Source organism: Typopeltis vanoorti, chromosome 15 (assembly GCF_054136105.1).
Source record: "Typopeltis vanoorti isolate ZY-2024b chromosome 15, IOZ_Tvanoo_1.0, whole genome shotgun sequence".
NCBI classification, from domain to species: domain Eukaryota; kingdom Metazoa; phylum Arthropoda; class Arachnida; order Uropygi; family Thelyphonidae; genus Typopeltis; species Typopeltis vanoorti.
In genome coordinates this window covers 13,980,707-13,998,025 of record NC_143563.1, presented here as the reverse complement: position 1 = coordinate 13,998,025, position 17,319 = coordinate 13,980,707, and the positions used below count along the sequence as shown (strand labels likewise).

The 17,319-nt window shown below is 34.2% G+C and overlaps 1 protein-coding gene across 2 annotated transcripts in view; it reads right to left on the bottom strand.

Moving 5' to 3' along the window:
- LOC150098400 (protein CutA homolog) overlaps window positions 1-17,319 on the bottom strand; it is a 56,650-nt gene that overhangs the window by 7,866 nt on the left and 31,465 nt on the right. For both annotated transcript variants that reach the window (XM_090405223.1, XM_090405222.1), the window contains 4 exons: window positions 12,481-12,540; window positions 8,198-8,243; window positions 2,020-2,069; window positions 1,840-1,882 (listed from right to left, as the gene is read on the bottom strand). In XM_090405223.1, the coding sequence (XP_090261349.1) occupies window positions 1,840-1,882; window positions 2,020-2,069; window positions 8,198-8,243; window positions 12,481-12,540 (199 nt within the window). The remainder of the gene's footprint in view (window positions 1-1,839; window positions 1,883-2,019; window positions 2,070-8,197; window positions 8,244-12,480; window positions 12,541-17,319) is intronic.

The following is a 17,319-nucleotide window of genomic DNA, read 5'->3' as shown; positions in this document are numbered from 1 at the left end:
GAGTTATATATCAATATTTGAGGTAGAAAAAAGCTTTCAAAAACCTAAAATGTGAAAATTCAGCTGGAATAAATGAGATTCAACAGAAATGCTAAAATATGGAAGTATAAAAATTTTACAGTGGCTGTACTGCATAATTCAGAAGGCCTGGTATGAAGGCTGAATTCCAGATGATTGGAGTAGAGCTGTCATAGTGCACATCTATAAAAAGGGAAATAGAACTGAATGTGAGAATCACAGAGGAATCTTCCTATTCAGTGTTCCTGGAAAGATTTATATATATAAGTATACTTGAGAAAAGAGGCTAACAAAAATTGTGAAAGGGAAACTTGGAGAAGAGCAAGCTGGGCTCAGGCTAAAATAGAGGATGTCGGGATCAGTTTTTCATTTTAAAACAAATAGTTCAGAAATAATAGAAATATAATAACAATATGTATTTAAGTTTTGTAGATCTGTATGATAAGATTCCAAGAGAAAAGATGTTTCAAAATGCTATAATTATATGGTGTAAACATGACACCACCATCATCATCATCAAATTCCTGCCATGTATCCTCAAGGGGTATACAGGATATGATAGTACTACACGAAAAATTTACATCATTACTAACTTCCTATTTACAATTTTCTTCCAAATCAGTCTGTTACCTGTCAAGACTCCAACATTATCAGAATCTTGTATTTCTATCTTCTAAGGCACTTTTTACCGTATCAGTCCACCTATATCTTGGTCTTCCTCTGGGTCTTTTTCCTGCTAATCTTTCCTCTCCCATTCTGTTTAAGTGACCATACCACCTGAGATTAGCCTAGTTCTGAGTTATAATTGAAGGAGGTACAGGAAGATAGTTTGATGTAAAACCAGGTGTTAGACAAGGGGTATCCATCATATGGACACATTATGAAAGAAAGTGGCATCAAATAAGACAGATAAGAGACTAATTTTAAAAAAAATTGTTGATAGGAAGTTAGTAATAATGCAAACTTTTCATGCAGTACTATCATAGTTATCCTGTGTATCCCTTGAGGTTATAGGCAAAGCCATTTCAGCCCTATCTAACTTTGGGAGACTGAGTAGCAGTTCAATCTCTACTAATAGCCAATCAGAGATAGCTGGCCTAAGACTATCACCAATTATAAGCAGCATCCAATGTTGCCTTCTGATGGTCCCTGACACAATATGTTATCATCCGAAATAGTGTGGGCTCTACGTTTAATTGTCTTGAGTTTAAGGGATGAAAAACCTAAGTTTCTGGAAGAAAAAAATTGCTTGCCTGTGATAGAGATATATCAGAAATTTAACAATGATAACTCACAAATTGATAAATAAATGGTGCTGATGATTTTCTAACACTGAATTGAATTTAGAGATGCTCAAGAAATTATATTCTAGGTTTAATCCTTTATCTAAGCGTAAGCAAACAATGTGAAGTTACATGTGAAGTATCTTCATGACTGGGCTACTTGTATATAGAGGCTAATGACTTCATATCAATAATACCAAGTTATATAATGTGTTATATAATACATTATTTACACATAACACAAAAGGGTGTGTATAATGCTATGCATTATGGGAAGGGCAACTACCCAGCCCAGCTACCAAGCCTGTGGTTTTAGCAGTTTTCCTGTATTTATATCCCTAACACATTTCTCCTATGGGTTTTATATGTTTATATGATATCCTGATTTTTATTTTTTATTTTTTAATGAAAAACTGGATAATAACTTATTTTGTATGTCATAAATGATCTTATCATAAAGTGCAGTTTCGTTCATGAGAAAATGTCAGCAAAATAGTTAATAGTTTTTAAGTTTCCAAACAATTTGACATGTACTTACTGGAACAGAAATAACTTCACACACTTCATAAGGATGATTCTCTCTGAAACAAAAACAAGTGCTTCAGTACTTCTGAATCTATATACAGTAAACATAAGCCATCTAGAAAGGATGACTTAAATAAAATAAATAAAAAAATAAAATAGACTCAAAATGTGTTAAAAATGAATGACCCATTACCTAACATATTTGGTAAGTTCTTCTAGACGTGATGTTCTAGTTTTTATCATCTGAAATTTAAAACATACAACATTAATATCCATTAATGTACATTATAAAATGTAAAACAATATGAATATAATGTAATGATTAACCACCATCACAATATTTACAAATTATGAATCATATCAATAATTTCATTCATAGCACAGATTTGACAAACTTTTTTCAATCTTCTGCTACAGTAAAGAAATAAACATTTTTGTTGTAAGAAAATTTCTTGAAAGTTTATGTCTGGTATATTTACCCAGATAAAGATAGTTTGTTGAACAATTTATTAAGTATTAATCTCTACTAGTTTCATGTGCATTATAGCACATTTCTTTAGGAGAGTGAAATAAAAAATTAAACTGATATTATATAGACTGGGTTTTTGCAAAACCCAGTCAGTGTAATATCTGTTTAATGTACACAAAACTAGCAGAGATTAATATTTAATATCATTCAGTAAACAGTCTCCATGTGATAAATATACTGGACATACTGGAATTAGAATTCATTTTTACAATGAATTCTAATTCCAGTATATTTACAATGAATTCTAATTTGTTACTTTTATGTGCTTGCATGTTATTTTAGGCACTGTTTTTATTTTTTATAATTAATATGGTGTTCTACATTGGTAGGGTTTTGTGCATTTGGGGAAAGCTGTATTTTTAGGGAGCATGTGCATCACTGTTTTGTGGGGGAAGTTGTATGTGGCAGTGTGTTTTTTTGAGGTGGAAGTCAGGATGGGAGCATGCAGACCTTTGAGGCCTGCGACCCTCAGAGAGCAAACCGGACTGTTTAAAGTCAAGTGAAAGAAACAAACCACTACCCCAACACAAACAAAAAACATAAAAAAAATAATAAATTTAGTTTAATCCTTTATCCAAGTGTAAGCAAACAAAGTCTGCACCTGAAAATATCTTCAGTTTATTACCTCTTGCATGTTACTGTCTATACTTTTCAAATTATTGAATTTTTACTTTTTCTGTTACTTTTGGATCACCTGGTATATTGATGATGTGCTCTCTATTTGGCCACATGGCTCATTCCTACTCCACCTCAGTTAGTTAAATGAACAAATCAATACTCCAACACAAAAAAAAAAAAAAAAAAAAAAAAACGTAAAAACCAATACTAGAAATGCAGGCAACAAGAACCAAACACCTCTGTCCTGAAGCTTTTTGGATACCTAGTATTAGGGCTTGTGTGCTGGTTTAAACTCATTAGGTTCAATGGGATGAATACAGCACAGGCAACAAAAAATACAAGTTTATTGAATCCTATATTTAATTTCTGTTGCAAAGACATCACTAGAGATACGATCTCAAAATTGTAAAAGCACACACAAAAAAGACGTAGACAATAAGCAGAAAAAATTAGACCAAAAAGCCTAAAATCCTATAGGGGCATCCTCTATGGGTGCTGCTGGCTAGCCTTAGCTGTTAGGCAGGAGGTGTAAGGATTAAGGTTTCCCATATTTTGGGAAGTTTAACAAATCGGCAGCTGATTTTAAGAAAGTCTTTCAAGTTTATATTTGTTGAAGCGAAGCATAGTAGCTTATTTATTATTATTATTTTTTCATTTGATTCTGTGCAAGATAACCAAAGCATGGTCAGCTAAATCAGACTGATCATACCTATGGCAGCAGATCTTGCAATTTGACCAAAATAAGATAACTGGCAAGAACAAGGAACTTTGTAAACACCTGAAACAGAGAGGAGAGGAGGGGGCAGATTGAGGGCAGCCAGCCTCCATGTGGTTTAAAAGCAGTACAAAAATTTATTTTAGAGTTCTGACTATTATTACTGAGGTGCTCTAGATATAGGGAATAGTAATAGCATTACTGTAATCTGTTTGTAGAGATATTTTTACTTTTTCTGTTACTTTTGGATCACCCAGTACATTGATGATGTGCTCTCTATTTTGCCAAATGGCTCATTCCTCCTCCATCTCAACAGCTGGCATCCCAGAATCCAGTTCACCATGGAAAAAGAACATAATAATAGCCTGCCTTTTCTAGATACTCTAATCACTCATCTTCCCAATGGCATCATTTCTTTCTCAGTTTACAGAAACCCCAGGTAGGTTTCACATCATCTCCCCCATCCTCTCAACAGTATGCCATTATCACAACCCTTGTCAACAGAGCTCCTAACCTCGGTCCCACCCAGGCTTCACTTTCACCTGAACTCTCATTTATTTGCCAGATTTTCTTGTCCAACAGTTACAATGCTAAAGAGATTAGCAAATTGGTTTTTCCTTCCTTATCTTTCCATTCTTCTCTACAATTAATTCATATGTTCATTGGAAATCCACAGATGCCATATGGTCACTCCGATACTTGGTGATGGGCCACACCAGGCCTAGCCATGTAGTCCTGTTGTATGCTTTTTTTTGGAGACTTCAACTCTCTGAAGATCAGTTACTCCACACATAGCATCCATTCATCTCAATGACGGTTTACCCTTTCCTCTTTTTTCCAGGAACTTTACCTTCTATTACTGTTCTGACAATCCTCCTTCCATCTTCTCAACGTGTTCAAAATATTTTAACTTTCTGTCAATATCCTTGAGGAGCCTTAAAGTTCTACTGATCTTTTTTAACACACATTCATTTATATGCCTTTCAGTATATGATATCCTCAACAGCCTTCTGTAACACCACATCCCAAAAGCAGCTATTCTTTTGTTATCTGGCTTCTTTAGGTTCCAAGTCTCATATTCATTAGTCACTGTTGGAAAAACAACTGCATCCAAAATCCTCAATTTTGTTCCCATGGAGATAGATCCATCCTTCCAGATTTTAGACAAGTCTCCGACTGCTGTTTTAGCCATTCCTAATCTTCTTCTGACATCTTCTGAACAGCAATTCTTCACATTAATAATGAATCCCAGGTACTCTCAAACTTGCTGACTTCCTCAATTCTTTCTCCATTAAGGTACACTTGTTTCTCAAAAGCTTCCCTGTTTGTATTTCCTTTGAGAACTATAATCTTTGTCTTGCTAGGATTGAGTTGAAGTCCTCTGTTATTACTGATCTTGTTAATTTTATCAAGAATTTGTCCTAGTTCTTCCTTGTCATTACAGAGGAGTACGGTATCAGCATACCTCAGATTACTGATCAATCTACAACCTATCTTAATTCCTATCTAATACTTCATGCATGAGCCTCTACATATATACTAAATAAGTGAGGAGAAAGTAAACATCCTTGCCTAACTCCTTTTCCCACCGGAAGCCAATCAATTCCAACACCTGTTCTTGCCATGGCTTCTTGCTCCCTGTACAAGTTGGCTATCAACCTGAAAGTGTGTTGAAGAAAACCCATTCCTCACTTTTCTATAATCTATAAATGGAAATAGAAAAGTGTAAATGGAAAACCCATTTACACTTTTCTATAATCTGTCTAAGGCAAAGGATGTGATCTCTGGTGCCCTTACCTTTCCTAAAACCTACTTGTTCCTCAGGCATCTCTGCCTCAATCCTATTTAGCATGATCTTCAATAAAATTTTGCTTGCATGAGATATTAAACTAATAGTTCTGTAGTTCTTGCAAGCCTTCATATCTCGCTTCTTATGTAGTGGTATGAAAACCGACTTCTTCCAGTCTCTAGGCCATGATCCTGTCTCCCATATCCTTGTAATCAACCTATGAAACACTCTTATTCCCCCATCCCCTGTGGCCTTAATTAACTCTGCTGGAATTCCATCTGCACCTGGGGCCTTATTGCTGTTAAGCTGCTTAACTGCTCTTTCAACTTCATGCGTAAATGGAAGAGGTTCCAAATCATAATTTTCCTGGTGAGAGGGCTCCTCCAAATTTTCTTAATCCAATCTGTACAGTTCCTCGCAGTATTCTTTCCACTTGTTTTTAATTTCCAATTCTTCTGTTAGTAATGCTCTCCTTCCTGTCTTTGATGACATTCAGTTTGGGCTTAAACTTGTACTTTAGATCACAAACTAAATAAAACATCCTTTTATAATTGTGCCTCCTCATCTGAAACTCTATCTCTTCATATTTATTAGCATAAAACGTTTCCTTGTCCTGCTTGATGGCTCTTCTGACTTCTCTATGTAATCTCTTATATTCTTCAGTCCCTGTGTCTCTCTGTTTTCCCAACCACCTTCTTTTGATTAGTTCCCATGTTGAATCTGATATTCATGGGTTTCTTGGTCTTCTTATTGGACCGAGATACTTCTTGGCTGTATCCTGTTATCACCTTGACTCCTTCCCAAAGCATTTCTGGTGAGCTCTCCTCATTGGTCTTTAAAAAATAAACCAGCCAAGTCAATGTTTCTTATGTGAATCCACTAGGAATTACTCTAACATTCTATCTAGTGGGATGTGCCTGACTTGGATATTTTTGGAGTCTTAGTCTTAATTTGGCTCTTACTAGCTGATGGTCTGTACCACAATCTGCTCCAGGACAAATCAGAAATGCTTGTCTTTCACAGATTTGTCCTGGAGCAGATTGTGGAGAGCCAGGATGTAATCAATCTGGTGCCTTGACCTATCAATGTTAGATATCCAAGTATAGGTCTGTCATGGGTGTTTCTGGAAGCAGGTATTGGTAATCTGTTAGCATTGGAAAATTCCAACAGCCTTTCAAACATGCCACACTCTGACTTAACTCTCATACTCTTTCCCACTTTTGCATTCAAGTCCTCTCTACAAAGACTACAGTAATGCTATTACTATTCCTTATACTCAGAGCACCTAAAAATAAAGTCAGAACCTCTAAAATAAATATAATCTCTGTACTGCTTTCAAACCTCATCTGAAGCTGGCCCTCATTCACCCCCCTTAAGAATCAACCTATCCCCCTTCCTCTCTATTCCAAGTGTTTACAAAGTTCCTTGTTCTTGCAAATTATCTTATTTTGGTCAAACCATGAGATCTGCCAAGAAGAACACAAAAATATATCTGCTGCCATAATTATGGTTGGTCTGGTCTAGCTGACCATACTTTGGTTACCTTGCACAGAATCAAAAACAACTGCTGCAACAAATATAAACTTGAAAGACTTTTCTCAGAATCAGCTGCAGATTTGGTAAACCAGCCTAATCTTAATAAATATAGTTTTGTCAAACTTTAATTCTTAGGCTTCCCACCCAACAGCACCAAACAGAGAGCACCCCTCATAGAACTTTAGGCTTTTATCTAATTTTTTTCCACTTTTTTAGTGTTTTTGTATGTGCTTTTACAATTTTGAGATTATATTATTTTACAATTATGAGACATTGTCTCAAATTTGTAAAATTTGAGACAATGTCTCTCTGGCAGAGACAAAACATAGGATCCAATTAACTTGTATTTTATTATTCCTCCATGTATTGTATTCATTCTATTATAAATCTAATAATGAGACTAATATGCACCCCCCCCATCCTGCTTGCTGGCTCAAAAAACATCCTCCTGCTGTGCCCAAACTCAAAAACACCCATCCATCCTTCCAGATCTCAAAAAACAAATCTACCCACTCTGCCCACTATCTTTTTCTTATTTAAGTGTACATTTTTTATATACACACAACTGTGGCCAGCTTCTCATAAAAAATAACTTAAAATGCTGAAAGTTTGTATTTAACTCCAATAAGAATAATAAATGGATGATTCTTAAGATAAAAAAGTTTCTTAATTTTACCCAACCTATCTATTGTGAGTTTGGTTGGCTACAACATATGCTATGAGTTCTAGAAAATATATTTTTTTTTTGTGGGGGGTTAATAATCATTAGGATGGGATTCATACTTGACATTTAGTTTTATTTAACCAATAAGTGGCTTACCAGCAATCATTCTGTAAGCAGAGGTATCATTACATGACACCATAGTAGCATTTTTACTCACAAAGTAAACTTTCATTCACATATATGTAAAATACAGCCGATTAAGAGCCATAATACATTACACAGCTTAAACTTGTACTTTAGATCACAAACTAAATAAAACATCCTTTTATAATTGTGCCTCCTCATCTGAAACTCTATCTCTTCATATTTATTAGCATAAAACTTTTCCTTGTCCTGCTTGATGGCTCTTCTGACTTCTCTATGTAATCTCTTATATTCTTCAAATAGGGATATATAAGATTACATCTACGAATATTTTGATAAGTCAATATTTAACATAGAAACATTATATATAACTCACCATTAGTACCTCTTGGTCTCTCTGTATTTCATTTTGCCACTCATACCTTAAAAAGGAGGAGAAAAAATGCAATGTTTTAGATAATATACTGTATATTGGCATTTATTTCAATTATAAAAATAATAAAACAGCCCCTCAGTAAAGAAAAAACTTTTCTACTTTGTCTATACTTGCTAAAATCATTAAACAATCTGTTACTAGACATTTAATAGATTTTTTTTAAATTATACAACTATCCTTCTGTGGAACTCTAATAGTGTTTCCTCCTAGATGTACAGCTGCAACCGAGACATGATAGTATATGCATGCTATATGGCTCGGTCTTGTGTTCATAATTTAAAGGTTGTGGCCAATTTTTTTGCCTTGCTAGTATGTTCTTTCTTGTGGTTATATCAGTAAATATATCCAAAACTAAAAACAGTGTGTGTTTGTGTGTACACACACACACACATATATATACTAGGGGGATCTTCCCCCCCCCCCCCAGCACATAATCTCCTGAATTGCATTTGCAAGATTCCGAGAGGAAAGAGAATGGTGTACTCAAAAGGTGGAACTAATCTTACAGGTGCTCCCTTTCTGATATCAACAGAAAGTGAATACAGTAAACTCTTGATTTAAGACCTCGATTCAATGAGCTTTGGATTTAACGGACATAATTTGGCAAATAAATACAGATAATGAAATAATTAATAAAAATAAATAAATAATACGATGGTTAATCGGAAGCGATCAGCAGCATTTATAAAGTGCATCTTCAGATACATCTGCATATATTCATGATATTTCATGCGTACTCGTAATAGTTCACACACATGCATGTGCTTTTTTTGTTAAAAATACCAAGCAATTTTAAACCTGGTGTTACTCCATTTCCCAAGTAAGCAAGCAAACAAATAAGTCAAGTTTGCGCCTGCAATGATGCAAGTCTAGCTGATCCTACAGGTAGTGCAAGGTAGTCCCTTCTTGGAGATGTGTTTTGGCATTAAGGGTAAATATTAAGATTAGTGATCAGAGCTTATGCCACCTTTACCACGAGTTGCCTTGGTTTTGCACTGCCTGTAGGATCAGCTAGACTTGCATCACTTGCAGGCGCAAACTTGACTTATTTGTTTGCTCGCTTACTTGGGAAATGGAGTAAAACTAGGTTTAAAATTGCTTGGTATTTTTAACATTTATTCTACCCAAGGTAAAAATACCGTCTACATGCATGTGCTTTGGTTCGTAGGCTGCTGGAGTAATTTTTAGTTAAACTGTTATTAATCATTATTAATATCAGTTAATATGTCTGGGGTTAAAAGAATACAAGAAAACTTGACGATAGCATAAAAACTTGAGTTAATAAGTAAGTTGGAAAGTGGTGCATCTGTTGCTCATATTTGTCAACTTTACAGGTTGCAAAAGCAAACAGTTTTGGACATATGCAAAAATAAAGACAAATGATTTGACTGTGGCAGATAAGAACCATGTGAAGTGCATAAGAATTTAGAAGAAGGCGTTTACAAGTGGTTCATTCAACAACAGTCTAGTGGTGTTGAACTAAGGTTGGCTGAAAATTTGGCACAGCACGTCGGCATACAGTTCCAGGCGAGTGATAGGTGGCTTTGGCGCTTTTGTAAATGCTGTGGCATTACGAAAAGGCAAACATGTGGTATAGCACTGAGTGCCGATACTGAACAAGTTGAGCCCTTCAGAAAATACATCAATGAAGTCATTGAATCTGGGGGTTTTATTTTGTTCAAGTTTACAATGCAGATGAGACCGGCCTGTTCTATCATGCTGTTCCTGAAAATACCCTTGCGAAGAAACATGAGATTAGCATGCCTGGCTGCAAATTAAACAAGGAGCGCATTTCAGCCCTACTTTGTGCTAATGCCGATGGCATGCATCGCCTTAAGCCAATGGTAGTTGGAAGAGCACGAAAGCCTCGCGCTTTGAAGAATGTTACGAACCAGTTGCCTGTCATCTATTCCAGCTCAAGGAATGCCTGGTTTACAAGTGACATTTTTTCTGACTGGTTTTTCAATCACTTCATACCTGAAGTGCAAAACTACCAAGAAGAGGTCCTGACAATCTCTGCTGAAGATGTAAAAGCTGTTTTACTTCTTGATAATGCATCAGCCCATCCTAATGCTGAGAAGTTGGTTAGTAGGAATGGAAGAATAAAATATATCTTCCTTCCTCCAAACACCACTTCTATATTGACCAGGGAGTCATTGTTGCCTGCAAGAGGTTGTATACAAAGAAATTTCTTGAAGAGGTTATGGTTGTCTTGGAGAACGAAAATGATCCCAAAGAAGATACAAGAGGAGCCAGGACACTTCAAAATTTGAGCGGATACAACATCAAGTCTGCCATCTTTAATTTTGCTGGCACTTGGAAGAGATAAAGACTACAACATTGGCTAATGGCTGGATCAAGTTACTGAATGGAGTGAACCAGAATACAATTTCAGAGGTTTTGAAACCTTCGATTTCCATGAAACTTTGATGCGAGCTTACGATAATGTCAATGAGAATGACATTGAACAATGGCTAGACATCGACGAGAGCAACCCAAGCTACCAAATTCTCAGCCAGGAAGAGATTGCTGAAGATGTTCTATGGGACGATCAGGAGTTGACAACAAGGAAGAAGAAGTGATTCCAGCTGGTCTGAAACTATTAGTGGTTAGAGAATACATGGACGACATCATCTCGTTCATAGGTGCATCTTCAGATCCAGAGGTGATTGCTTATTACGAATATTTTTGAAAATTTTGATCGTTAATTATTAAGAAACAGTATAAAAGTGGAAAGCAACTGAAACTTGATGTTTTTTTCAAGCCCAATCCTCAGTAAAATGGTAATTACATAAAAATGTTCTCATTAAAATATATTAATACTGTACCACTGAAAGTGTTTTATTTTCAATACTATTCCTAAGATTTGCGATTTAACACACAACCCTTAGCCCCTAATAGTCCATTAAATCGAGGTTTTACTGTATAGCGTTTCTTGTAAGATGTCAAACAGCTTACTGCTGAAACAAGGAATTGCCTGCAAGAGGTTGTATATGAAGAAATTTCTTGAAGAGGTTATGGTTGTCTTGGAGAACAAAAACGATCCTACAGAGGTTCTATTGCAAAAAAAAAAAAAATAAAATAAAATAAATAAAAATAATAATAATCTTTTCTTGTAAGATGTCAAACAGCTTACTGCTGAAACATGGAATTGCCTGCAAGAGGTTGTATATGAAGAAATTTCTTGAAGAGCTCTTCTGACTCTTCAGCATGGAGAACAAAAACGATCCTACAGAGGTTCTATTGCAAAAAAAAAAAAAAAAAATAAATAAAAATAATAATAATCTGGCTGTCATGTTTTCAAGATCCCAACTCTGATTTCTTAGATGTATTAAATTATTTCTTCCTAGGCAGGATTTCACCAATTATATATATGATTTAATCCTTCATCTAAGTGTAAGCAAAGAAAGTTTGCTCCTGAAGTATTTTCAGGACTGGGGCAACTCGTGGCGAAGGTGGTATAACTTCTCATCACTTGCCTTAGTATCCCATAATGCAAAGAACATCTCCTTGTGGAAATGTATAATGCTATGCATTAAGAGAAGGGTCACTAACCAGACTGATTTTGACCTTTATTGAGGTCTCATCAGTGGGAGCCAGACCGAGAGGTGGTGATATTAAGGTGGAAGTCTTCTCTAATCCAGAGAATTTTAATAATAAGGTGTGACACGTTTTGGCAACTGGTATATGGAAATATGACTTCTCTATTACTGCCACCTTAGTATCACCACCTCTGGGTCTGGCTAGTGACCCTTCCCCTTAATGCATAGCATTATACATGTCCACAAGAGATGTGCTTTGCATTATGGGATACTACGGCAAGTGATGAGAAGTTATACTACCTTTGCCACAAATTGCCCTAGTCCTGAAAATACTTCGGGTGCAAACTTTGTTTGCTTACATTTGGATAAAGGATTAAACCAAATATATAATTGGTAGCATAGCCAAGTGAAAAAACTTCCATAGGCAGAATTTCATACTATAATAAATATTAGCTACTAATAATTATTAATTTACTTATTAATAATTAATACAGTTTTAGCTATAACCTCTTACAAATGGAATACTTATTATTTCATAATATATGTATAAATCCTCTGCTTTAAATACACCTTTTAGGTGTCTTGCTTATTCCGAATTACTTTGCCCTATTTTATTTCAAATGTAAAAACAGAATAGTTAACTGAATGCTTCAGATAATGAAGAGATAGTAGAACACTTACACTGAAAATACATTAGGGATGACATTTACACATGCTGCCAGCTTATTTACCACTAGATTTCTGAAAAGAGAGATCTTAATATTAAAATATGCTAAACCTATAAAATCAAATGTTAAATAAATGTTGTAGTTTGAAAAAATTCTAAAAAATTAGTCAATAATGTGCATCAAATTTTCAGTAAATTTGCTTTAATATAAGTTAAAAATACAAACTTCCTTTATGTGCATGGTTTCAAGAAATCTGTCATTTTGATAAAATGGATGACACCAAAAATATTCTGTAGAGTGACAGATATCATAATTAATAGGTATGATGCAACTGAGTAGGAAGTATTGTGATCAATTAATTATAAGGAATGAAACTTCTTAGATTTTCAAATATATATGATTAATATTGAATCAAGATTATGTTGAAGACTATATGTGTAAGTATTATTTATATGTGAATAATTTCAATGAAGTATGTCTGAAAGAAATGATTTCTTTAGTATATTAGAAGGATCATTAACTGATCTTATTCAGGAATCATTATTGCTACTATTGTGGCAATTAAAGACTGCCCTTTGATTTTTCAAGAGCAATTTTCGAGAAAATAATGAAGATAATATATACAAAATAGAGCATAGGCCTATGAGCGACTTGCAGCCCACTTCACTATAAACATCCATGTATCCTACCTGTAGTTTAGTAAAACTGTTGCTATTGATTGACTTAAGATAGGCACTAGTGGGAGTTTCCCTTTTACTCAATGTGTATATTATTAATTATCATTGTTTTGAACTGAAGTGTAAAAATTTTTTAACACCTAACAAAAACTTTGCTAGCTCCTTATTCCTGTTAGAATAAGCTGAAATGTAACTAACACAGGTTATTATTTTTAGTGAAACCTGTTTTTTATAGAATAAGTTTTGAGCATGTTATTAAATTTACTGACTTACTCATTACATTTTTTTAGAAAAAGACCTATGCCACCATTTAAGCTAAGCAATAGCAGTAAAAAGCTATTGGTAAAAAAATACCCAATTTTTCAAGAGAAAGGGAGCTTCACTCTGCTATACAGTAAATGGCAAGATTTGTTTAATCTAGAATAAGAACTTTAGTATTTCCTAAGGAACATAATTTACCCACTACTATGAAATCCTCTGCTCTAAATACAATCAACACGTAAGTAAAAATCAAAGACATAAAAAGATTTTAATCTGCTCTCAATTAACAACAAAAAAAATTAATAAAGATCAGACAATGAAGCAGTTATCATGGCTATCTATATTGTTGTTGCATAACTATTTCCAAAAATTCTAAGTGCATTACTGAGGGTAAATTTCATATGAATGTTTAAAGTGCAGCTCCCTCAGCTCTGCCTTGTTCCCTTAAGTAGCTCTTTGCAAGATTAGAGTTTGACATGCCAATGATAATTGGATATATAAAGCTTATATATGTATGACTTTTTACTATTGGATTAAAAGTATGTTATCCTTGATAATAAATTATATTCTTGTTTTAATCGTTTACCCAAGCATAAGCAAACAGTCTATGCATGAAGTATCTTCACAACTAGTCTACTTGCATACAGAGGCTGTTGAATTCACATCAATACAAAACAGTAAAACCTTCTCCAACTATCTCTAATCTGGAGTAATAATATGGTGATAAATCATTTCAATACTTGTATATAGAAAACATATGACTTCTGAATTGATTTAATTTTGACGTCTCCAACTCCTGGGTATGGCTCCAACTAATGAGACATCAACAAAGATTGAAACTGGTCTAAATAGGCCCTCCCCCATAACATTTTTGTATTGTGAGATACTGAGATGTAAAATCAACAGCTTCTATATACAAGTAGATCAGTTGAGAAGATACTTCATGCATAAACTTTGTTTGCTTACACTTGGGTAAAGGATTAAAACAAAAATATAACTTCTTATCAAGTATACCTTATGCAACATAATTTTATCTTTATAAAAATCATGGCATAATGTTAGTGGGTGGCACAGAATATAGTATGCACATGGTAGTAGCACTGTTGTGTAGATGGAGGGTTAAGCAGCATAGATGAGTTATATAAAGTAGAGTGTCCTCCCATGATGAAAACTAATCTCTAATAATTTTAAGAAATCAAGGAAGAAAAAGTTATCTCACAAGATCCTGTGAGATAGCTTTTTGTTTTTAATTTTGCATCTAACTACTGAGTATGCAAGGCTTCTAAGTTGCCAGAATTTTGTATACATGGAAATTTCATATTAGTAACTTATGAATGCAGGAGAAGCTTTCCCCCATATTTGTGCCTTTTTTTTTTTATATAGTCTTGTTTTGTCATATACATAATGAATGTTAACTTTTGTTTTGTATTAACCATTTCTTGTTTTCGATATAAGTAAAATTCCTGCACTTTTTTTTTAATCCTGCATAAAAGGGACTATGACTGATAATTTACATTTAATGATAGAAAGATTATACTCACAAAAGGTTGAAAAAACACTGCAGATACTTTACCATATTAATTTTCAAATGAATTAAGATATAAGAAATGTCATCCTTCTTCATTAGAAAAACTGTCTGTCACCTTAATTAATCAAGAATGTAAAATCATTGTAATAAGCAAACAGTGAGCACTGAGGGTCAGTCCCTTCCTTCAAATATATATAAATATCAATTTATCTAAATATTACTATTATAATGGAACAGTATAAAAGTGGTATTCTAATAAAGAATATGTAAAAGAAAAAAGCTTTCATGATGTATCCCTTTTCAAGAAAATATGTATGTTAAAAAATAAACACAACTGCAAAAACCATAATTAAAAAAATATGCAAAAAATTAACAAAAAATGTAAATGTCTTTTTTTTTGGAACCCTGCTAAAAATGAAATAACACATAAAACACAACCATCCATTACATAAAAAAAAAAAAAAAAAAAAAAAAAAAAAAAAAAAAAAAGGAGGCCTGGAAACATAATGTAACACTGGGAATAAATAATGATGGGTGGATTGATTTTTAAAATATTAATTTTCAGATTTTTCTCCATTATAACATAGCATATAATCACTGGTAGGATTAACGTAAACTAACTTATTCTTAAACAAAATGTACTCCATCTATAAAATCACTGTTTGTTAGCTTGCCATACCTTTGGTGAGATGCACAAGGAGCATTTCTTATTAGAGAAGATTTATTAGATGAAATTCTTTGGTCATTTTTGTAGTTGCTTAGGGAGATCAAAGTTCCTCTGCTTTTGAAAGGGGGGACAGGTGAGAGAGAAAGTAGGAGAACTTTACTGCTGTCAGGACATGTTGTTGGTGTGCAAACAAATAATGTCTTTAACAGTTGACCTTGACATTTTGTTTTTGTCTAAAAGAAATTCACTAGCATCATTTTTCCTTTTTTGTAGCATCATCATCATACACAGGTAAACAGTTCATCAGGGCAAAAAATTATACCGAATCACTAAATCTCATCTTGAGAATAAAAATTGTTCAAATGTTCCAAAATCCCTAAACAAGCATGTCAATTTGTACAATCTCTGCTGAGAGTTTCATGCATAAAATGTGAAAACAGAATGTTTTATCATACCTCTTTTACCCTTTGGTGTAAAAAGTGTATGTGGAAGGATGAAACCACAGGATTCATATTTAAAATAGAGGTCTTCTGAATAACAAACAATTACTCATAAGCAGATAATCATCACTAAAGAGTATGAAAATGTACCTATTTCAAATGAAAAAATCCTGAGCCTCAGAAAAATCACAAAAGAAAATTTACAATAATGAGGATTTAACACAACAATGTTGTGTTAAATGGTGTCACATTAAGGCTGAGCTGATATTTGTCAAGCATGTGCAATTCAGTAAAAGAGTGAAACTTATGACTTGATTCTACATTAAATAAAAAATATTTTCCTTGATAATTATAATTTTTTGTATCTGTATCTGTATAAAAATCTATATGAATTTTTAATTTATTTTCACTTAACCTCGTTCTATTAATTGGAAGTTTTTTTTATAGGTAAAGAAGACTTCTCCATTGTTTCCACCTTGGTATCACCACCTTGGGGTCTGGCTCCCACTGACAAGACCACAATAAAGGTCGAAACCGGTCTGGGTAGTGGCCTTTTCCTTAATGCATAGCATTATACATGTCCGCAAGGAGATGCTTTGCATTATGGGAGATACTAAGACAAGGAGTGATGACAGTTTGGTCCACCTTTACCATGAGTTGCCTCAGTCCTGAAGATACTTCAGGCTCAAACTTGGATAAAGGATTAAACTACATTCATCATCATCATCATCATCAAATTCCTGCCATGTACCCTCAAGGGGTGTACAGGATATGACAGTACTACATGAAAAAATTACATCATTACTAACTTCCTATCTACAATTTTCCTCCATATCAGTCTGTTACTTGTCAAGACTCCAACATTATCAGATCTTATATTTCTATCGTCTAAGGCACCTTGTACCGTATCAATCCACCTATATCTTGGTCTTCCTCCGGGTCGTTTTCCTGCCAACCTGGCAGAGAACACCTGCTTTGCTAATCTTTCCTCTCCCATTCTATTTAAGTGACCATACCATCTGAGATTAGCTCTGCTAACGCATTCCTGGATGCTAACAATGTCAAGTTCTTTCCTAATATCCTCATTTTTAATATGATATTGCCATTGATGCCATCTGTTCACGCCTCTAATCTTTCTCAGGACTCTCATATCTGCGGTCTCTAGTCTTTGGTCAAGTGTTTTACTTCTGACCCAGCTCTCAGATCCATAAGTTAAAATTGGTTTGAACACAGTCTTGTATACAGCTAATTTAGTGTTCCGACTAATTTCTTTCTTATT